The sequence below is a fragment of the Dipodomys spectabilis genome, unplaced genomic scaffold (genome assembly GCF_019054845.1).
Source record: "Dipodomys spectabilis isolate Male_0828 unplaced genomic scaffold, ASM1905484v1 ptg000221l, whole genome shotgun sequence".
Lineage (NCBI taxonomy): Eukaryota > Metazoa > Chordata > Mammalia > Rodentia > Heteromyidae > Dipodomys > Dipodomys spectabilis.
This window is the reverse complement of record NW_024870898.1, coordinates 1,079,421-1,103,859: the sequence shown is the minus strand read 5'-3', so window position 1 is coordinate 1,103,859 and position 24,439 is coordinate 1,079,421. Positions and strand designations below refer to the sequence as shown.

General features: G+C 39.6%; 1 protein-coding gene across 4 annotated transcripts in view; it reads right to left on the bottom strand.

The window, feature by feature from the left end:
* The window catches only part of Fhl1 (four and a half LIM domains 1), a 66,921-nt gene that overhangs the window by 12,953 nt on the left and 29,529 nt on the right, over positions 1-24,439 (bottom strand). Inside the window, exon 1 of one of the 4 annotated variants that reach the window (XM_042697533.1) lies at positions 1,225-1,310. The exons of 2 other annotated variants lie outside the window; for them this stretch is intronic. In XM_042697533.1, the coding sequence (XP_042553467.1) occupies positions 1,225-1,246 (22 nt within the window). In that variant the 5' untranslated portion in view covers positions 1,247-1,310. Of the gene's footprint in view, positions 1-1,224; positions 1,311-24,439 lie in introns of those variants that run through there. One more of the 4 variants, XM_042697532.1, reaches the window with a different exon arrangement.

Sequence of the window (24,439 nt, the reverse complement as noted above, 5' to 3'; positions counted from 1 at the left end):
GAAACAAAGAAGACAAGCTAATTAAAGTATGGAATTGTACTACAGCATATATGCCTTAAAATATTTAGAAGTTTCTGAAAGTATTTTCACTGTTGAAATATAAACAGACAAGTATAGGTTTCAAAAATAAATTTTCCCAAAACTACCACCAGTCATTATTTTGTCCCTTATCCTAAAAGTTGGGAGTCAGGACAAAGTACTTGTTTTCTGCCCAACTGCCTTACTTAATCAGCACCAAGTAAAGGAACCATTACTTGGGAGGAGGGCAATAGAGCAACTGCCACATTCTTGGCTTCAGGAAGAGACAGAGGCATCAGGCTGACTTTAGAGAATTGAGCTTCAGTCCATTTCTGCAGCCCTTATTCCATGGGGTTCTTTATATGGCCAATAGCTTCCTTAATGTTAGGTTAGAAGAAAAGCACAAGAAAGACTCTTACACAAAGTCATGATGGTCTAGAACAGAAATTATGACCCTTTTCCACAAAATAACTAATACCACACCAGCTGCCATATCAAAAGATCCAAAGCTATTTATTCAAGATTTAAAACATCATTCAGAAAAAGGGAAGATGTAGTTATTACGGACTTTCTCAGTTACAAAATTCTTCTTTCCTGCTTGTATTCATCTTTTTCAAAAACTTTAAATTCCATTTCAAGCATTGTCAAGATGTGTGCATGTGAGAGAAAGGGAAAGAAAGAGAGACACTTAGAAGTGACAAAAATCCCTAACCAAGCTCCCAACTTTCCTCACACAACCTTCTATTTCACTAGAGCTTCTGGAAGATGTAAAATATAGTTGTATTTTTATTTACACTTAAAAAGGTAAGTCAGGGGCTGGGAAGGTGGCTCAGTGGCCAAGTGCTTGCCTTGCATGCATGAGGCCCTGGGTTTGATTCCTCAGCACCATATAAGCAGAAAAAGCCAGAAGTGGTGCTGTGGCTCAAGTGGTAGGGTGCTAGCCTTGAGCTGAAGAGCTGAGGGACAGCGCCCAGGCCCAGAGTTCAGGCTCCACGATCAAAAAAGAAAACAGAAAAAAAGACTACTAGTCATTTGTCTTTGAAATAGCATGAAAAGGCAAGGACAACATAGAGACAAGCTGTGATTTATTTACCATTTAGACAGGAGTAGAACTATTTAATAAAAAGTTATCTTTTAGACAAATGACAGATTTACTGCCCCAACAAAACTGTGCTCAAGATAAGACGAAGAACATGAAGATCTTACCTGAGTGTCTCTGAGAAGCCATGGCTGAGAGACCAAGTTCAAGAGCAGCACCCAGACCAGTCTTCCCTCAACCCCAGCTGATAAGGCTGTGGCTCATTTGTGAACATACATTTAAGGGGAAGCAGCTCTCACAAAAATAACCAAGAGCAGATGTCTCACCCCTCCCCTGAGATCACAACCTTAATCCCACTAGAAAATTCTTAACCATTTTAGGTGATCCAAGGGAGAAGAATAGGACCCAGTAAAAATACCAAACGCTACATATAAATACCTGTGGGGCTACTCAGCATCCAAATTAGCTCCAGAGCCAGAGAGGCCACATAGAAAGTCATCTCTACCGGAATAAAATTTGGACTGAGCTCTGACATAGCTTAAATGCTGTGCCAACCATATTAATCCTCTTTATATGCCTCAAGTGCTTGTCTTTGGTGCTATAAATAATGCATTTTTGTGCTGTTAATGATAAAGGTAACTGGAATAGATGGATTTTTGTTACTGGTGTAATTTAAAAGGTTTGGCCACAACAACTATAGAGATGAATGGCATCATAATACTAACTCCTTGTCTTCCTTGGTATCTTGCAGAGATCAGTTGAAATGGGGAGAAATTCTAGCTGCTCTTATCCTGCCAGCATCCGGTAGAACAGAATGGAATGGGGACACACATATACATATCCCTGCTATATACACAGTGAAGACATTTTGTCCTACCCATTCAATCTACTATTTGTTTTTATTGCCAGGAGCAATAAAAGTGAAAACATGAATTAAGACATCAACCTCATACATTATGGTAGCTCCACAAGTCAACATTTGGCTAAACAGGGGTGATCATGACGGGTTCTAGGAAAAGCCTACAGTACTACAAGTCTCCCTAGGAACCATCCTTTCCCTGACTCTGCCACGCTGGCTTCTTCCATTTTCCCTGCACCCTCTTTGGCACAGGCCTCCTTCCAGTTGCTCCTCTAATCCCTTCAAATCTTTGCTCCAAATCGCTGTCAGTGAAGTCTCCTTTGACCACTCTCACTGTGCTCCCACCCATTTGTTTCTAGCCTTTCCCTTGTCCAGACGGATTCAATTAATGGCAGAGATACTGGCCATCCTTTGAAAATTCAAATTGCCTTAATATTCTTCACTCCACTCTCCCTGCCAATATGTGGTTCCCACAGTTATAACGGCCTTCTAACACACTAGGCAGGACAATAATGCCTTTTCCCACTTGTCTGATTCTCCCCTTTGTCCCATGGTGGTAGAGCTCATGCTATGGCTTCACGACCTAGAACAAAGCCCAGTTCTCAGCAGGTACTAACCAAACTATGTGCCAGAAGAATAACTTCTAAGACGCCCTAAGTGTCAATCAAGCCTCCAAAATATAGTCCCACCCAGAATCCTAAAAGTGGCTTTCTTTGGCTACTGAACTTCAAGGAAGGCAGCTGGCTTTCACTCTGGCACAGGACATGGGGCCCAGTAACCTTTCTAGCCACTGTCTTGTCTGGTTATGTATGACACTGTTAGTGACCTTAATCACACATCTCCTTTACCAGACTGAATAGTGCTTTACTTATCTACATATTCCTACAGCAACATATTAAGTGCTTCATGAATAAATAAGTGAATGAGTTTCCTGATTCTTATGTTCCTTAGGCCTTCAAGGAAAAGTGACTGGTTAGGTGGTAAATGGCAGAAGATAAAAGCTAGGATGTTTCAGGCAAATACATAACCTGCTAGGGTTAAAAAAAACTAAACCTGGGAAAGGACAGAGGCATTGTGCACTCTCCACCCATATCTTTCTTGATGATCTTTGTCCAAACTGATTAAATTATGGCCGAGGGATTGGCCAGTTGTAATAACACCACACCCCTAAAATAAATTTACACTTTTCACCTAGGGGAAGTGCTCATATTATATGATTAACCTTCACCACCCTAAACTTTTAAAACAGCTTTCTTGCAGTAGTGAGAACATATTCTTAAAGTTCCAACTGCTCTTCACATTTTTTTTTTCCTGGAGTCAGTACTGGGGCTTGAACTAAGGGCCTCCAATGTTCATTTGAGCCATGCCCCTACTCCTAGCTTTTTGGTGGTTAATTAGAGCTAAGACTCTTGGATTTGTCTGCCCAAGCTTACTTTGAACCTTGATCTCCAATCTCAGCCTTCTAAGTACATAGGATTACTGGTGTGAGCCCCAGGCACCTGGCCCAAATGCTTTTCTTTAGGGAGTTCATTCTAGTTTCAACCTAGACATCAGGATGGAGTCTTGTAGTAAGCAAAGCCATTCCTTTAGGTGGCAAATCATTTTGCAAAGAAATCACATAGTATGGACAGATATACAGCCTTAAGAAATTGGCAAATAGGCTTAAATCAATTTTTCTGGAGAAAATATACAAAGACAAGGGAATGGCTTTCTGACCACTAATGAAGTAGCCACTGGTAATGGCTCAGCTGGGAGCCGAGCCACAGAACTACATTTAATCTAGCTGTAACTCACACCAACCAGGTAACATGGCCTTCTTGTAAACTTCATAAGGCATAACCACTGCCTGATCAAACATTCACCTCCACTGCACAACTCACAAAACACAAAAACAAATGACAAAGGCCTTTTGCCTTGTGCAAAACAATTTCTCAACAAGAATAATTTGTCCTGTCTTGGGTCAATGCAGCAGACACCTTAATGGTTATTTAGCAGATATGTAATCAGTCACTGGCTTTGTTGGTACCAGAGTTGATCTTGTTACACATTAACAGCATGATGTTTAATAATATCCTTTACAATCACTGTATTGTTTACACAGTACCTTTATACACTGTTGGTGGAGCTGGCTGGTATTTAATGAACAATTCCACTTAGTATCTATACTGTGCTAGCAAAACCAAGATTTTTCAGTGAGGGCTAGTAGGTATTAAAGGCCCCTTAGCCCCAATCTAATGGGATCCTGTGGGAAACACTTGTACCACAGTTTACCTAAACATCCCCTCTCCTTGGGATCTACCTGTAGATGCTACTCCATCCATTCACTTATCATCTATAACAAACAGTTTTTGAAGACAGGTACTACTGTGTGGTGTAAGATATTTTTCTGGATATGAAAAATAAAATTCCACCTTTACCATCAAGTGTACCAAAAATAAATTTACAAGTAAATGCAGTGCAAAGCAGAGTGTGGTATTACAGGAAAAATATAAAGTATTGCATGATTTATCATTGTCAGATAGCATATCAAGTTTGGAGATCAGAAACGAGATTTGTGGATGTCATGGCATGTGGGTGATCCCTGAAGAATGGAGTATATAAAGAATGGGGAGGACTCATTCTAAGAAAAATATGGCACATTGACAACAGTATGAGAAGGAAAGAAGGCCGACTGAAGAAGCACAATGCAGCCTGGGAGTGATGAGATTGAGCAGTGTAGTGACAAGGAAATGGTGAGACTCAAAGCTAGAGAGGGAGGAAAGCAAGAGCAGAGAGCCTTCTTGCTATCAGTGCAAGAGAAGCATGAGATGAGCAATACAAGCAGTGGTAAGAAAGGCAGATAGCAGAAGAAAATTCTACAAGGCAAGAAGTAGCCTGGGAGAGTATGGCATTTGTTCAGATGAGTCATAAAAAAGGGCTGGATAAATGAGAGGTAATGGCAATGATCATGGAAATGAAACTCTAGATAGAAGGGACACGAAGTGACAGGACTAAGAAAACTGAGCAGACACAAAGGAGGGAATGTAGCCCACAAGCCCTCTGAGGTGGAGATTCTGGGATAGCAGGAAACAATGGGGAATGTGAGAAATAATGGCAATTTATTTTTGGTAATTACAAATGAGGTTCTTCAGAGATGTCAATAGTAAAGCTCCTCTAATGGGATTCAGTTGTCACTTAGGCGGAGAGAATAAGTTTATGATGGAATATCATTTGTGGAGATTCTCACAGTGCAACTTAATCCTGGACTCTTTACCTCTGAAACACCGTTGGGTGTTTCAGGTTCCAAGTGGTGCAACCCAAGGGTCAAACACAGCAAATTCGGTGACCCACTTGGCCCATGCACATCTTAGGAGTTCTTTACAGCATGACTTGTGCTCATGCTTCTCCTTCACTATATTTTCATTTTACTGAAGAAATTTGCAAACAGTTGAAAACTTTTGCAGTTAATTACTAGCCATTAGTTATCACCAGAAACAAGAGGTTGGTAATAACCTGGAATGTAGTCTTTGAGTATTTACTAGTGATTTCATCTTCATTTTATTTTACATTGGTATTTTCCCCTCACCAATTTTGTATCAAATAATACAAGTTTGTTTTCCTCAATATAATTTTGTCTGGCCACTAGTCTCTCTGTCAACAATTTCTCCTGAGAGAGTCCAATTGCAAGATTAAGGCATCTAGTCATGTACTATGATATGATGTGATTCAATGTTGAACTCTCCAGAGTATTTCTTGTCCTATGTACTCTTGCCAGAACAAGCCCAGAGCAGCTTCAGCCATCTCATGTTCCTGTCAATCTTTAAGGTGGGAAGAGTACTTTTCCCCATTAACAAGTCCAACTTTGCAAAGTCACTGCTTAAATGTCACAATTCCCAACATACCCATCAAAGAACAAAATGAAAAAACACCTCAGAACCATATGAAGGATGATTTTGTGATGCAAGATCTAAATAAAATCTTGCCTCCTCAAAGGATCTCCAAATCTCAGAGCAAAAGCACAGTTGACTATGAAAAGAAGACCTATTAACAAATGAGATCAGACATATGAAATCAAAAACTCTTTTAACATCATGACACCTTGAAAATACTAAACAACTCCACTGAAGACCTGTTCCTTCCACAACCGTGGAGGGTTTAGAAGGTTTCCTTACAATATACACTCAGGGATTAAGAACGAAAACTGGTGCGATGGCCTCTGTCATTTGATTTCTGGAAATGTCATCCCATGATTAGTAACAGTACTAAATGTCTCCTGTCCCCACAGGATGACCCTCACCAAGACACAACTCTCCCAAATACAGCCTATAGATATTTTTATGGGCCTCTAAATAGAAATAATTACCAGGACAACACTGGACAAATAACTTTCAGGTATGATTGTCTTGAATTTTTTTAAGTGAAACAGAAGAATAGAAACCAGAAAGAATCTTAGAAGGAAATAAGTAGCACAAATATAGAGTCTCAGATCAAAGGGAAGATGAATGCTTCATGAAACTGAGAAGCTATTGGTAAGGATAAATCTTTGTCATATTTTAGGTGTTAAAATTCTCTTCCAGGCTATTTCTACCACCCACTTGTGATATATCTGTTTTATTTTCATGTTGCCATGTGCCATGATTCAAAACACCCTTTCAATCATGTTAACTCCTGGCATCCACCAAGTCCACCTGTTAAGAACATTTCAAGCTTCTGATAGATGCTAGAAGGCTAAACATTCCATAGTCCTATCCTATAAGTTACCAAGCTGATTAATATCCCTGATAGGAAAGAAGAGTTAAGTCAAACAAGCTTCTATCCATACCTTTAATAATACTGATAACTATGATTAACCTCCTTGATTAGAAAAAGACCATAATATTTCATGAGCCCTGCTTCCTGGTGTGGAATATTAAGGTTAGTAACACACATATTTATTTATCAGAGGACTAGAATGAACATGCCGCCTTATTGTATATTGATATTTTCAACCCCCCACACAGAGAATAGCCCTCGAATTCATGGGTAAGTTTGAAAAAAACATACTCGAGTGGTTATGTAGGGTGCGCTCAGGAGATTATCTGCATTCAAAATGGCACACAGAAGTAGGAATGTGCGCATGACTATCAGATAGAGAACAAGAAGTGAGCTGCAGGTTACTCAGGAAGCCCATATTTTATTAGGCATTGGAGTTGACTAATTTGGTCTCAGGGTCAATCTGGATTTCTGGAAAACTGAAAAAGTACCAAAGGTGAAAGCTTACTTGGCTGCCATCTTTCAGAGCCCTTATTTGTCTGCCCCTGAAATGTCTCCATCCAGACAGGTGTGCTTCTAGGCAGGACTCACGAGGTTGATAGCCCACAATGACTTGTGATCAAAGAGCAAACAAAAACAACTTGCTATCGAAAGAACTAGTTGTTGTGTCAGTACATATATTATTTTGCAAAACCTCAGCAGGAGAACCAGAGTGATAGTGTTGGTCTACCAATAGATTACTGGCACAAGTAGTAGCTTATCTTCCCTGTTGGTCAGTCTATACTTGTTGATATAGTGTGTAGGTTCCTCCAAAAGTTAGCAATGCTGGGAGGACTTGTAGATGAAGTACTCCAGTTCTGTTGTCTCCAACCTAATTATGATTCATCTTCAATGTGATCTCGTCCAATTGCCTCAATTTACAACATGGGAAGGTTATGGTTCCATGGCTGGGAGATAACTTGCTAACCTGAGTTAACAGTAGCTCCAGGTCTAAAACCTGGGTGGCTGCACACTTGATCAAGGTGCTGGATTTTATATTAGCAACTTGCTTCAGTACAAAGTCTTTGCTCATGAAAATGCAAAACATGAAAATAAGATTGCTGGTCGATGATGGTCATGGTCCCTTGAAATTCCATAGCATTCAACGGCTAATATGGGTTACAAACCCAGAAACGAAGGGACAGTTATGTGAGCTGAGATGAAACACTAGATTCTCTCATACTCCAGCAACAATCTACTCAAAGAGACCATAAAACACTAAATGAGATAAGTTGGAAGTCGTAGTTGGCATAGCAATGAAAGAGATATAGGTTACGTTGAATTAGGAACAGAAAGTCTACCCAAATCAGCTGACAAGGAACGAGAGTGACAGGTGTTTACATTATGAAGACTCAGTTCTCAGAAATGGACTAATGCCATTATGGAGGCAGTGGGCTCAACATCTCAGGAGTGGGTTCTCTTCTCCTCTCTGTCTCTCTGCCCCTCCCTCCCTCCCCCACTCTCTCCCTCCCTTGCCCAGTTTTTCCCTCCTTCCTCATTTCCACCATGTTATAACACACCGAGAAAGCCCTTACCAGAAGCCTGCACCTTCATAATCGAACTTCCCAGCCTCCAAAACAGTGACCAGCAAACTTATGTTCATTACAAATCATTCATTATGCCAGGTAGCAAGTACATGTCAGGAACACAAAATCTAGCAAATGGGCGAGGAAAAGGGGAAGGTCTTATGAATGTGGTTATAACTCCATGGTAGAGCATATGCCTAGTATATGCAAGGTTCTGGGTTCAATTCACAGACTACTACCCCCCCCAATCTACAACTTTATGTAGAATAGTAGCAAACATCACTAATGGGTATGTACTGGGTAAGATTACATCATATTTACTTCAATCTCAACTATTTGCTATTCTTTTTCAAGCAGTGTGATAATCAAAGAGAATAGGTGAAGCATGTGCCTAAGTGTAAATAACATGAGATCGTCCCAGGTTGAGAAAATGAAACAAAGAGTAACAACTGATTTTTCCAACTGCATTTACAAACTTCACATAAAGTGGTTTAAGTGGCACAATAACGTTCAAATGCTTCACTTAAATTCAAGGCATAATTGCATATGAAACTGGCTGAACAATTAACATTGCTAGTTGTAAGATAAATGATATGGGAAGTCCCTGAGTTTAATGTGATTACATATTTTTATAAAATTTCAGAAGAATATAGTATAATGGTTAATAGCATGGATTCTGGAGCCAGAATATCTAGACTGGAATTCTGCCTTCAATGCTTCCTGCTTGGATGACCCAGGCAAACTTTAGCCCACTTCTCTGCAACTCAACTTGCTCAACTCTGAAATGGAAATAGCCCAGAAGCTAGGAAGGTGGCTCAGTGGTAGAGCGCTTGCCTTGCATGCATGAGGCTCTGGGTTCAATTCCTCAGTACCACATAAGCAGAAAAAGCCAGAAGTGGCACTGTGGCTCAATTGGTAGAGCGCCTGCCTTGAGCTGAAGAGCTGAAGGACAGTGCCCAGGCCCAGAGTTCAGGCCCCACAACCAACCAAAAAAAAAATGAAAATAGCCCAGCTATAAAGACCATGGGCCTAAAAGTGACTGGATCACTACAGGGCAAATCTCAAAAGACTTGGAGACTCTAAGAAATGTCCTTTTGCAGTAGAAAAGCCCAGTATGGAAAGATGAATATCCAAACATGAGCAAGAAAAGTTTATGAGATTGTAATTCAAGCTATGGACTTCATTACATAATGAGACCCTGACTCAAAAAAAAAAAGAGGAGAGAGGAATGAACAAAGGATGAAGACAGAGGGATAGTCATAGCTCTTTTGATACTTAGGTCACCTGCCCAATTCTGGGGTTGTGTCTTCCCTAACTCCTCCCAATGGGCCAGGAGATGATTAGCCTTTTTGGCCACTTTAATGGACTTGCTAACAAAACAAATAATGTTTGCCTTTATGAGTACTAATGAATAAGGCAGGTCACCTTGGTTTTACATCTCATAGATTCAGTTGGCCTCTCAAGAATAACAATAAAAAGAGTCTACCTAGGGCAGGCACTGGTAGCTCACACCTGTAATCCTAGCTGAGATCTAGGGATCGCAGTTCAAAGCCAGCCCAGGCAGGAAAATCCATGAGACTCTTACCTCCAATAAACCATCAGAAAATTGGAAGTGGTGCTGTGGTTCAAGTGGTAGAATGCTAGCCTTGACCTAAAGAGCTCAAGGACAGTGCCCAGGCTCAGAGTTCAAACCCTATGACCAACTAAGAAGGAGGAGGAGGAGGAAGATAAGGGAGAGGAGGGGGAGGGGGAGGGGGGAGGGAAAGGGGGAGGGAGGGAGAGGGGGAGGAGGGGAAGGGGGAGGAAGGGGAGGAGGAAGAGGGAAAGAAAGAGAGAAAAAGAAATAAAGAAAGAAACAAAGAAAGAAAGAAAAGAAAAGAAGCTACCTATATCCATTATGCAGCTCCAGACAGAATGGAGATTACATTTCTATTATGCTATTTAGTTGTAAATGACTACTAAATCATGGATCTATCTTGTTAGGCCACATTCAGGATAAACTCAAGAATTAGTACAAAAATATAAGGTTGCTTATGATGAGACGTGGCTTGAATAAATACAACAGCAAGGCCTAAGATCTCTTAGGTGTCAGAAATATGTATCATCTATCCCATTCTTTTCTACTTTTTTATGTGTGCTAGTCCTGGGGCTTGAACTCAGGCCCTGGGCACTGTCTCAAAACTTTTGTGCTCAAGGTTAGTACTCTACAGCTTGAGCTAGGTCTCTACTTTCAGCTTTTTGGTAGTTAATTGGAGATAAGTCTCATGAGCTTTCCTTCCCGGGCTCTATCTGCCCCATTCTCAACCAAAGGTACATGATGGTCAATACACCATGCCCACATCAAGATGAATTCAGCATCAAGCACTCTGAAGTTAGGAAGACTAGGAGAAGATGTTATTTAGCCAACCTTTGCACAGACCAGATGCTATGATATCATTTGTCCTGCTGGAGAGAAACCCACAATGACCTAGAACCTATGAAAAATTAGTGCCAATGGGAGGCCCAATATTGTCAGGCCACAGATGTCACTATAGGTCCCCAAAAGTTAATCTCTTCTTATCAAAGAAGAGCTTTTTAAACTGTGACACAACTGTGTCCATTACAGGAGAACCCAAGGAAGAAAACAAGGGCATCTGATCAGCCTCAGAATCAGTACCAGGAAGGGGCAGGGATTAATTCTGGGATCTGCTGTGAAGAAAGGTAAATTGGTCTATGAGACTTTCTGAAGATCCTTTGCAAGCCCGTATGGCAGGACTTGGATAAGACCTGCAGCCATAATGTCTTAATCATCTTCAACATATCCTGAATCAACTAAAATTCTTTAGTGATTTTACCTCAACTTCTATCAATCAGGGCATCATTTGTGACCTCAACTTCTATAAATCAGGGCATCATTTGTGTTAACAGTATTCCTCTATAATAAAATTAAAAGATCACTTGATCATGGGTGCTAGTAAAGACAGCCAAAGGGAATGAAGTCTTCTGGCATTATCAGTGACAATATGCAATATATTTTAGAATGGAATTATTTCTTCAGTGAAAACAAGAAATCCACTAATTATCCTACATGTTTGAAGTAAAAGGGAGTTTTGATTCATAAAGAACATGAATGGAAAGGAAAAGGATGACAAAAATCTCAAGGGGATCAGGCAGCAACCACCAAAGCTTATCGAAATGGCAGATTATTATTTTTTTTTGGGGGGGGGGTCCGGTCGTGGGGCCTGAACTCTGGGCCTGGGCGCTGTCCCTCAGCTCTTCAGCTCAAGGCTAGCGCTCTACCACTTGAGCCACAGCGCCACTTCCAGCTTTTTTCTTTTTGCTTATGTGGTGCTGAGGAATCGAACCCAGGGCCTCGAGCATGCAAGGGCAAGCGCTCTACCACTGAGCCACCTTCCCAGCCCTGGCAGATTATTTTTGTTCTCAGATGTCATCTGGAAATTCCATGCCAACTATGCTAAGAACAACTTTAGCTAATAAATTGCCCAAAGACAAAGTGCCTTTTCATTCAATGTCTACTGCTCTTTGCTCCAAATCACAATGCCTTACACCAATGAGATTACAAACAAACTTGGGAGAAAGCTTGTATCAGCAATGTACACAAATGGATGCTCACACCAAGTCACACCATGATAGGCTTAGTGGTGGTGGAGGATGTACATCTCAAGATTAAGGAGCTGTCATAATGTTCATCAAGTCTTTTGACTGAAGGCTATAAAGTACATCTGGTACTTGATTTTCAAATGTTCACGTTGTCTTCATCTATTTTAAAAAAAGGAAAGGTGGCTGCTCAGCTGGGGATTATAATGGAGCAACCTGAGCTGGGCACAAGCCCTTCTGGATGCTTACACTGGCAGCCTGTCATTGATGCATACCACCAAGGAAGTGCACAGCTCTGAGTCATAGATCTGACCTTAAAACTGCATGCTGGGAAAACAAAACAATATCCTCGTTCCTTATGTAAGTGTACTAGGGACTTTTCAACTATATCTACATCAATTTTCAATTCACTCTGAAATTTCTTCCCAAGTAGGACCTTTATAAAGCAGAAGAACAGCTTGATGTCTACAGGGTCAAAAATCAATCTTTCCTGAAACAGGCACTTAGCTTTTGAAAGGTCACATATCTAACTGAAGCCAACTGACCCATGGGTCTACGAGTATCTGTCACTGATTTACTTAGACTATACCTGTTTCTACAAAGAAGGAAAGGAAATGTCACCAGCAGTATAATTCCAATCTCATAGTGGACATTTTGAAAAATTAACTCTGAAGGGTAACACTGATCATGATGTACTGTACTCACAAACTGACATGTTGAATTGAAACCTCTTTGTACTACTACTTTCAAAATGATCAAAAAATAAAAAATAACTCTGAATTTCAGGATTAATATTAAGTTACATTTAATATATACAAATAATTTTTAAAATATATATGATGGCTATTTTTAATAGATACTAAAACAAGGATTTCTAGCTATGGTGTTATGGCACTGCAAAATGGCAAACCAAGAGTATATAGCAAGGTCAAAAACAACTGAAAGTTAACAGTAAAATTAAATAGATAATATAAAATTATAATTTTAATCTCTCATTAACAATAACAGTGTATGGTTTGTTGACTTTACTGTGTGCAACTCAAGCAAAGAACAGTATACTTGGAATAAAAAGCCCAGATGTAATCTATGTCTACTGAGTTACCTACTAGCCAAATTAATTTTTTTCATTTATGAAATGGAGATATTAATAGCTGTCCTGTTTACCCTGTTTATCCTGTTTTGTTTAGGAACAAAATAGAATAGTATATATCTAAATATTGTATCTAAGAAATATATATGTAAAGCAGGCAGTCCTCTAATTGTTTTTGATGGACCTAATTTCCACATGACTCACACAACTTTCACAACAAGCACACACACATTTATCATATGCCATAAAACCTAGAGGCAGATCGTTGTGAAGAGACTAACAATCTTTTGAAATTCTCTCTTTCATGTTAGCCCAGACTTGGCAGATGAAAAATTTACAAAATGGTAATATGGCTATTTTCGTTTTCTTAGAGTAGAAGTATTTAATCCTCCTTATTTAGTTAATGTCCAGTTCTTTACAAAGGCATAAGTAGCTGGGAACAAATGTATAATAAGCAAGCTCACATAATCTTGTGCTTTGGCTTTGATCTAAAAATCAAAAGCATGCCCATGTACATATTTGTATAGGGTATTTTTGGCTGCGTTAACTGACATGGTTTATCCTTTATTCTTTACAAAGAAATTAACTTAAAAAGCCCTAAACAAAAGAAAAATTAATCCAAGATTAGGTATAAGGCTTTTATCTGGAAAAAAGTAAAGAATATAAAGAACGCTTTTGCCTTTCGTTGTTTAAAAGCCTGGAGCTTTAGTAACCACTTGAAGGAGTGAGTTAATCCCTTTGTAACACAGCCAGGATGGGATTTATTTTCCTACTGTTATGATGGTAACTTAGAACACACAGGACAACAATATCAAATATCAATTCCCTCCAGAGTGGTAACTTTCTAAATGTAGTTATTAGTAATTTGTCTGGATTATCATTTAGCATACAAATACTCTCTACCTAGCAATTTGAACTTCCACTACACCTTCCATATCAAATCCTCAATTGCTGTCAAATGTAAGCCACATATTGTCTTCATGAAATAACATTACAGGTGTTATGGGTGGATAAACTGAAACATTAAAAGATTAAGTGTCTTACCTTAAGAAAGGTGGCGAGGTCAAACTAAGAATAGAAACTCAAGTACTATCACCTGTCCTAAGCATAAATCTAGAAAATGTTCCATCTTCCTGCCAGCCATAAGTATGCAGTATAATGCATTTTATATTTTCAACATAGGTTTTACTGTTGAGAAAACTAATCTTCTCAAGAACTGCTTTGTGGAAATATCATGTAATTAATGGTGGTACGATATATATATATGTATATTAATTGCAAAATATGAAGTATTCATACACCAAAAACTTCATGAATAAAATTAAATCTGATTTGTAAGCTTAATTTTCAAATGTAAATTTCAATGAAATAATTCATAAACTGAACCCTTAACAAAAACTATTGTTTTATACTCAACTCCTACACTATATACAGTAAATCTGTTTTATTATGGACTATTATGAAACAATCACCAGAGAAGTAAGTCACATTCTAAGATCAAACAGCAAGTCAATAGTAGGGGAATCAAAAACTTCACAACCTAATAGCCTCTTCCAAGACCAAAGTGCATGTTATTCAACCATGCCAGGGAGCTTTATGGGTTTTAAAGGCTCATGTGTTTAAAGGGTTTGGTAAGGTTTTTATAACTCCATATATATCTCTACCTATGTATCCCACCTAATCCTTGCTCCAAAGATCTCTGTCCTTCTCAGCCTTACACATAGTTTTTTGGAACATCCAGAAATGGACACCATAGCAGAAGTCTGTTTCTGTCCAAGCTACAGCAGCTGAAACTTAAGTGGAAAGTAGAGGATTAGCCCCTATAGCGAGTGAGAAAAACTGCTTGGAAATGTTAAGGGATCTCATGCCAGCTAACTCAAGAGTGCTAGTGAAGACTTCCAGAAGGAAATATGCCCAGTCAACGTCCTGGACAAGGGAAAGTATTTGGACACATACTAAAGTGAACAACAACACAGTTTTGCAAGAACACAGGGAAAGCGCTTTCCACATAAATAGAGGCAAAAGCCACCCAGTGAAGCCTTTCATGTCCATCCCCACATTCTCTATTTGATTTGTAACTAGAGTTATTTTAATAATTTGTGCTTAACACCCTGACACCAAAGTTGGGATTAGAGCCAGTGCAGACTCATTTAGTCATTAGTTAACTGCTCTACTACACTCCAAATGCAATCGATTTTGTGTGAAGAACCAACATTTGATGTGAATAACTCTTAAAGATGATCCTTCATCTCTATAAAAATTAGAATTTATTTGATTTCTGCCTATGATGAAAATAAAATTGACAAGTATACCCTATCTTAGTAGAGGACAACAATGTTGAGTTACACATGCAAAAATGTTTAAGTCTATTTTTTCCAATTCCATGTGAGAATTCATTTAAAAAAAACACTAATGTTTTCCCAGCAAAACTGGAGAACTTATTTTATGTCTTTCACAACATATTCTGCCAACTGAGGCACATTAGTATCATATTCAAAGGCTAGACTTTGAGTGATGAAGTTTCACTGGTGAAGAAATCCACTACATTCACTTTGAAATGCATTTCAAAATAAGATAGATTGGTAGATGGATAGAGGGATGGAAAGGTCTGTGATTTTAAAAAACAACAAACAGAAAATATTGTTAACTATACAGATGATGGTATACATTCACTGCAAAAATTATTCCAACTTTAATTTTTTTAATTTTTTCATAATAAAAAGGTAGAGGGAAGGAAAATATAAATAAGGAAGAGTCAGAAAAAAAATCAACCGCAACTACATGCAAGCAGGTACTGGTGTCCTGAAAGCATTTAAAATCACAGGCATAGAATCTAGTACATTCTGGAATGAAGGAACCAAAGTGAGTTACAAAAGCCCCCAAATGGAAGAAATTTGCAAAATCTATTTGAAGGTTTTTCAGGCATAATCAGAGATTCCCTAAAACTCTTATAGTGAACTACAAAATTGCACACATGTGTTTTTTTACTTGCTTGAGCAGTCTGGTTCAATCAACTTCCCTAATCCATTCGCACAGCCCCATCTGAGGGACGACACCACAGCCAGCCTCCAGCTTCTTAATCATCTCTTCCCTTTTATGGCCGTTTCGAGTTTAAAGCATATACTCATCTGTTTCCAGATTCCTAAAGGTAGTAGAAAAATCTAAATATAACAGATGGATAAGTGCTCATGGTAACTAGAAACCCAAATGTAACTTCAGCTTTTACAGTCCGATGCCTTAACACCCATGGCTTTAGTGTAATGGCCCTGATGTAGACCTTTTGTCTTCAGTCTTCCAACAGAAATATTACCCTGACTTTGATGGATGACTGATAAGTGCTATTCAAAATTTTATTTTAGGCTGACATTAATAACCTCTACTTATTTTAAAGTCAATTAGTAGGTGTCCTCTGGGATGCTAACATTTACTCTAAAACATAACTGAGTGGGTCTGTCATTTTCATAACCTCAATACATTTCAAAAATCCAATTTGAAACTCTTGTATGAATTCTAAAATTCTATGAACTATAAAGTTGAAAACACTACTCGTTTACTTAAATTGATCTAATAACTAGTGCTGTTTAAACCAAACTGAAAATATTGACACTGTAAGAAATAATGACATAAATAATTTATATCAGTTGTCAGCACATTTCGCCACACTGGGCTTTCAGTATGTGACATAAGACTGATGTGATAATGATGATGACAATGACAATTATTATAGTAAGAATGCTATTCATTATCAGCATTATTGATGGCTTCAGTTCTTAACCTTGTGACTCCTATTAAACGTTTGACCTGAGCTATGTTCCCCATCCTGACCATGAAAAAATTTCCAACATTTATCTATGACTTTAATACATTTTTGAAGTTCATAGTTACATGTGACTCAAGGTTTCAAACCCAGAAATGAAGGTCATCCAATATTCATCTCCAAACTACCGATCTCTTTCACAAGTGATCAACTGTTGGCTTCTCAAATCTTTGTCCTATCAATAGAAGAAATAATGATGCACACAATCTTAAAACAATTTCTACATCAATTGAGCTTCCATAGGGTTCAAAACCTTAGTAAAATGATCAGCTCCACAAGCTCCTACTGGAGCTGAAGTGAACTCGATGACCTATCTTAGACTCTTAATACTTTTATGTTTGGAGAGTTAGGACTGAAGGACACAGGTTGCTTACCTTGCCACAGTCTTTGTGCAAACCTTATTATAATTTGATTCCTTGTTCTCTGTTAGGAAAAATGTATATATGCAAGGACTTTCCTAGAGAAGGTGAAAGGACTTGCAGATAAGATAAATTACCCATGAGTAAACTAATACAGTATGCACGAAGCTTAATCAAGCATTCTGACTTTACTTTGGAAAATTATTAAATTTCCTAAAACTAGAATATCTTTGTAAGTCTCGAGGGGCTATATGGAAGAGATGAAATAGTGCTTGCTATATGTTCATTTAAACCAACTGAAGTCCAAGATGGTTTGACTATCTTACTTAGAGGCCAGATATCTGTGTCTTCTTTACTTTATGTAAGTTGGGTATATATAAAAACACTAGGGGCTGGGAAGGTGGCTCAGTGGCAGAGCACTTGTCTTGCATGCATGAGGCCCTGGGTTCGATTCCTCAGCACCACATAAGCAAAAAGAAAAAAGCTGGAAGTGGTGCTGTGGCTCAAGTGGTAGAGCGCTAGCCTTGAGCTGAAGAGCTGAGGGACAGTGCCCAGGCCCAGAGTTCAGGCCCCACGACCAGACCCCCCACCCAAAAAAAAACACTAGATTTGAATTTCAGTGTTCAAATGTGAATTCCATGAAATCCTGGTCAAATACAACCTTTCTTGTAGACTTCCATGGCACAGTTTAGTGGATTGAAACTGTGAAATATGCATGTATATTTATAATCCTGTAATAAATAGTTTTTAAAACCTAAAAACTCTTTACTCATTTGATACATGAGATTGATAAATCCTGTGATGGATAACCGGTGGTCTTTTAAAGTAGCAAGTATTATGTCCAATGTTCCACTGATTTAATATCCTTAGCAGAGCTGCTCTTACAAGAAGCTTTCACATACAGTTCATTCACATCGACTAAACTTTCATTTCACTGAAAAGAATTATTCCTTTAGGATATCAGAGGTGCTGCACAGAAGTATGTGCTCTTAGTCTTCTTTTCTGTCCTCTGATAGAAGACTATGTAAGAATCAAAAACTTTTGGGTTGCCTACTTCTTAAGAAGTCTGGTTAGGAATCCTTTGGTAAGTGAGGCATTTCTCTCTTCGACTAAAAATAAATTCCTTCTAAATCAGAAAAGTGGAAAAGGTTAGGAGATGGTATAAGAGGTCAAAATTAACTCCCAGACCCAGAATTTGGTAGCCATAGAAACAAGGGAGATAAATAAACCAATAACCTTAACAAATGTGTTGCACCTTTGCCAGACATATCTCTGACTTACCATTATTTTTATTTAAGATTCTTTCAGTCCAAACATAACTTTGACTCTGAAGACCAAAACCAAACAGAAGTAGGCCCAAATGAAATATGAATTCCCATTCAAGCAAAGGGCAAGCAAAAGAATCAAAAGTTACACTCCCTCCCCCTTAGCAATGTGCTCTGTTACCCTTGAAAAATGATTGCAACATGCACCTCTAGAGGCAATGACATATGGGGAAAATATGTGGTGCCAAAGCCAGAGGAAAGTATGTCAAAAAAGGAAAACAGACATGAAGTAACTGACCTAATTAAAGAAAAGTACACTTAGCAGGGAAACAAGTACATCTGCAAAAAGGATTGTAGCTGCAAGGGAGGGGGCTGCTGTGAGAAAGCTCATCACCTTAAAGTCAATTCTGGGATTGACCAAAAGGAAATGAGAAGATAAGAACCACGATTCTACTTGAGTATGCACTGAATCTATAGATAGGAAGATGCATTCTCTGCCTAGCACAGCTACACATCAATTAAAAGCTCTGAAACAATTATCTGTGTTTTGTCATGTGGGAAACCAGTATGTTTCACTTCCAACCACAAAAGCAGAAGAAGAAAGTGAGATGGAGTACTAGGACAACTGAACAAAAGAAACAAGAAAGGTACTGTACTATTATATCCATGTTTTGGCCTAGGCAGGAGTTCTCATCATGTTTCATGGATTTACCTACTGGGTGTGTCATCAATAGGGATATCCTTGTGATATGAAGTTAATTAGGTAAATGCAGAATATTCTCTATCTTTAAGTGAGCACAAACTTATGGGAAAACATAGAACATGATTGAAAGTCTCAAATATAATAATACTTTTTATTTTTCCATGTGCTTTCCAGTACTTATCTATATGTACAAACTGCTTTACATGTTTATAGTAATAAAATATATACAATTTTGTCTCCTGTACTTTAGTAAGCATATGTTACACAAATGCTATTATATTGCTATATATAAGCATCAAAATTAGGCTTTTTAACTGATTCATGGAAATCCACTGCAGAGTTTATCACAATTTATTTAGCCAAAAATATTTGTAGAATAAATGAGCAAATTTTCTAATGTACATTTAAATGCATTCTAATTTTATTCTTCAAAAATAACATGAAATTGAGGGAGGGGGGACCAAGATGGCGACGGGGCAGTAGGGAAACGCCACAGCTCTCTCCAACCAAAAAGAGAGTTCGAGTTCCAACCTTTAATCTCCCCAAGAGACCGACAACAACAAAAAGACGAACACTCAGAGAAAAACCAGAGGTGGAAAATAACAAAAAAAAGAAAGAGAGGAAAAGAAGAATTTCAGAACAGAGAAGAGCGAAGACCCCTCCCCCAACCTTTACTGGCCGCGCGGCAGTGCGCCAAGCCGCCGGCCAGCCGGCCCGGCAGGGGCTGCCGGAGCCACAGAGACACAGGGGGCTGCTTGCAGATCACCAGGTACCGGATTGCAGAACAGCGGATCGCCAGGAACAGAGAAACCTACCAGCCGGGAGTCTCCAGGAGGATCCCACCCCACCCATCACTCTCCACCGGAGCGGAGAGGCTCCATCCCGCCAAAGCCGCCCGGCACCAGCAGCGCCACAAAGGGACCTGTCCGCAGAACACCCGCCCAATCGCGATCGCAACGACCCGGCGGGGGGCCGCCCAACCCAGCCCGCAACCACCCCAACTGAACTCGGACTGCAACAACAACTGACGGACTGCAACAACAACTGACGACCTACAGGGTGAGTACCCATCAGGGGACAGGGAATCCATCAAGGGAGACCAGAGCTGGAGGGAATCCCCAGACCCTGACCTAGACTCCCTACCCCAACACCCGGACCACAGGACCCACTAAAACTGGGAACTGTTCGAGAGCTCCACCAGCCGGTGGAGCACACTCTGCTGGCCAGGCCAGAGCAAGAGCGCCCATGGAAGGGAGCTTAAATGCTCAAGCCAGGAACAGTGCCCCTGGGTCAAGACTACCAACAGTAGAAGAAATTTGAACTGTGTCCTCCAGGCTGCATAACCAAGGTGGTATACACATTAGCACAGGCCTAACGAGCGCGCTCCAGGCTGGGGCCGGAACCAGGCCAGGGGACCGGCGCCTGAACAAAGCAAAAAGGGTCAGAAGTGGGGCTGTGGCTCAAATGGTAGGGTGCCAGCCCTGAGCTGAAGAGCTGAGGGACAGCACCCAAACCTAGAGTTCAAGCCCACAACCAGCCCAAAACAAACAAACAAAAACACATCAGGAGCCCATAGCAGACTCCAGTATTTGGGAGAGTGCATCCAGAGCATCTGATCTTCCCAAGAGCACCCGCAGGAGCAAACACAAGCAGTCCAGGCTGCTCAACCCTTCCAAAGGCGGGAATTGCTACAGCAGAGAGCTGAGAATCCTAAGTGAATAGCAGCTGGAAATAGGCTCCCAACAGAATCCAGATCAGGCACAGACTCTCTCTACCAATACAGAATCAGCAACCAAGCAAAGACAGACACACCAAAACAAGATTGAAGAGCAGTCTCCTGAACCCCCATGCGAAAATCACAGAGAAAAATCACAAGGTTTACCACTACCCAGGACAGCAAGCTCACCTCAAAAGCCAGCAGCCACGCAGGGGAGAGCCCCAGTGGGAGCAAAGCAGGAATGGAAGACAAAAACTACATCCAAGGGTTGCTGGAGGCAATGACTCAAGAAATAAAGCGAGAAATGGATCAGAAATTGAAAGAGCACAAGGATGAACTATCAAAAGATATACAGGATATCAAACAAAAATTGGATGCAAAAATAGAAGCTGCAGAAACCTCAGTAAGAAGTGAGATAAACGCCAAATTAGAGGTAATGCATACTGATCTCACCTCATTGAGAGGTGAGATCAGTACTCTGAGAACCAACATTGAATCCATAAAGGGATCCATTTCCACCATGCAAACCACAATAGAAGCCACAGTCAACAGAGTGAATGAAATGGAAGGTAGAGTGTCAGATACAGAAGACAGAATACACCAACTGGACCAAAAAGTGACAGATATGGAAAAATCACTCAAATTAAACCAAAGGGAAATTCAAGAGCAAGCAGATAATGCTAAAAAATTTAACCTTCGCATAATCGGAGTGGACGAAGGTGAGGAATTCCAGAGCAAGGGAATGCAACACCTATTTAACAAGATAGTCAATGAAAATTTTCCCCACCTCAAAAACGACCATCTTAACTACATCACAAAAGCTTATCGAACACCCAACAAGCAAGATCCCAGGAGAAACACTTCTAGGCACATAATAGTAACAATGATGGATCTGAATAATAAGGAAACAATCCTGCATGCAGCAAAAATGAAGAAGGAGCTATACTACAACGGGAAAAAAATTAGAATCACTGCAGATCTCTCCACACAAACAATGAATGCAAGAAAAGCCTGGGAAAGCACCATACGAGCCCTGAGAGCCAATAACTGCCAACCCAGACTGATATACCCGGCAAAGCTAGCATTCACATTCGATGGAGAACTGAAAACTTTTAATAGCAAAGAAAAACTAAATGAATACATAAACATTAAGCCAGCATTACAAAGAATTCTAAGAGGGGGGACACAACCTGAAGAGAGCAACCAGGAACTGGGACCTGCCCCAAACAGGCATTACTCAAAGTCTAACTGAGCAAGCACAGGAGGAAAGGAAAGAAGAAAAACTTAGGAAAACGGAATGGCAGGGACAACAATGCATCTCTCTATACTTTCTCTTAATATAAATGGGCTGAATTCGCCAATTAAAAGAAAACGAACTGAGGACTGGATCAGAAAACAAGACCCATCCATCTGTTGCCTTCAGGAGACCCACCTCTCAGCCAAACATACAAACAAACTCAGAGTGAAGGGGTGGAAAAGGATCTACCAATCAAATTCCCCCAATAAGAAAGCAGGTGTAGCTATCCTGATATCTGACAAAATAAACTTTTCATTAAAATCAGTACAGAAAGACAAGGACGGACACTACATATTAATAAAGGGAACAATCCAAGAGGAGGATATAACCATCATCAACTTATATGCCCCAAATATCGGTGCACCCAGATATGTTAAACAAATGCTCTCAAACTTACAGAATAAAATAGATCCCAATACGATAATACTAGGAGACTTTAACACGCCACTCTCACCAAAGGACAGGTCTACCAGCCAGAGGATTGGTAAAGAAGCTACCGAATTAAGTGAGGCCATACTTCAAGCGGAATTAACTGACATCTACCGAGTATTTCACCCTAAAACAACACAGTACACATTCTTCTCAGCAGCTCATGGAACTTTCTCCAAAATAGACCATATCATAGTTCATTCAAGGAACTTAAGCAAATACAAAGGGATCGACATAATCCCCTGTATCCTATCTGACCACAGTGGAATCAAGCTAGCTCTCAATAACAAAGCATACCGCAGAAATTTCTCTAATACATGGAAATTGAACAGCACACTCCTTAACAAGGCCTGGGTAACAGAAGAGATCAGAGAAGAAATAAAGCATTTCCTAGAACTCAATGAAAATGAAAACACCTCACAAAGAAACTTGTGGGACACAGCAAAAGCAGTCCTGAGGGGCAAATTTATTGCCCTCAGTGCCCACATCAAGAGAATGGAGACAGACCAAGTAAATAATCTCATGTTGCAACTAAAACAGCTAGAAAAACAAGAAAAAATGGGACCTAAAGCTACTAGACGAAGCCAGATAACCAAATTGAGAGCAGAGATTAACCAATTAGAAAATCAGAAAACCATAACCAAAATAAACCAAACAAAAAGCTGGTTCTTTGAAAAAATAAACAAAATTGATGGCCCGTTGGCAAGATTAATTAAAAAAAGAAGAGAGGAAACCCATATTAATAGGATTAGGGATGCCACGGGAAACATCACAACACGCACCCAAGATATCCAAACAATTCTAACAGACTACTTTCAAAAGCTATACTCTCTAAAGGAAGAAAATCTGGCGGAAATGGATGCATTTTTAGAGAAATACAAGTTACCCAAACTGAGCAAAGAAGAAGTTAACCAATTAAATAAGCCAATATCCTATAATGAGATACAGGAAGCTATCAAAAGTCTTCCAACAAAAAAAAGCCCAGGACCAGATGGATTCACAGCAGAATTCTATAAGACCTTTAAAGAAGAACTAATACCCATACTCCTCAAGCTCTTCAGAGAAACAGAGAAGGAGGGAGCTATCCCAAACTCATTCTACGAAGCCAATATCACACTCATCCCCAAACCAGGCAAAGACCCAACCAAAAAGGAGAATTACAGGCCAATCTCCTTGATGAACACAGATGCAAAGATCCTTAACAAGATTCTAGCTAACAGAATCCAGAAACACATAAAAAAAATAATACACTATGATCAGGTAGGCTTCATCCCAGAGACACAGGGATGGTTTAACATACGTAAGTCAATAAATGTAATCCAGCATATCAACAGAGCCAAGGTCAAGAATCACATGATTATCGCCACAGATGCAGAAAAGGCCTTTGATAAAATTCAACATTCATTCATGCTAAAAGCTCTGGAGAAAATAGGAATAGAAGGAACATTTCTAAAAACAATAAAAGCCATTTATGACAGACCAATAGCCAATATTATACTTAATGGGGAAAAGCTACAACCAATCCTCCTAAAAACAGGAACAAGGCAAGGATGTCCACTGTCTCCACTCCTCTTCAACATAGTCCTAGAACCCTTAGCCAGGGCAATAAGGCAAGAAAAAGACATTAAAGGGATCCGCATAGGGAAAGAAGAAGTGAAACTATCCCTTTTTGCAGACGACATGATACTATACCTCCACGATCCCAAAAACTCCATCCCCAAACTTTTAGAAATCATAAGTCACTTCGGCAAAATAGCAGGATACAAAATAAACCCACAAAAATCAGTTGCCTTCCTATACACTGATAACGCACAGGAAGAGAGGGAAATAAAGGGAGCAACCCCATTCACAATAACCTCCCAAAATATAAAATATTTAGGAATTAACCTAACCAAAGATGTAAAAGAACTATTTAATGAGAACTATAAAAAGTTAAAGAAAGAAATTGCAGAA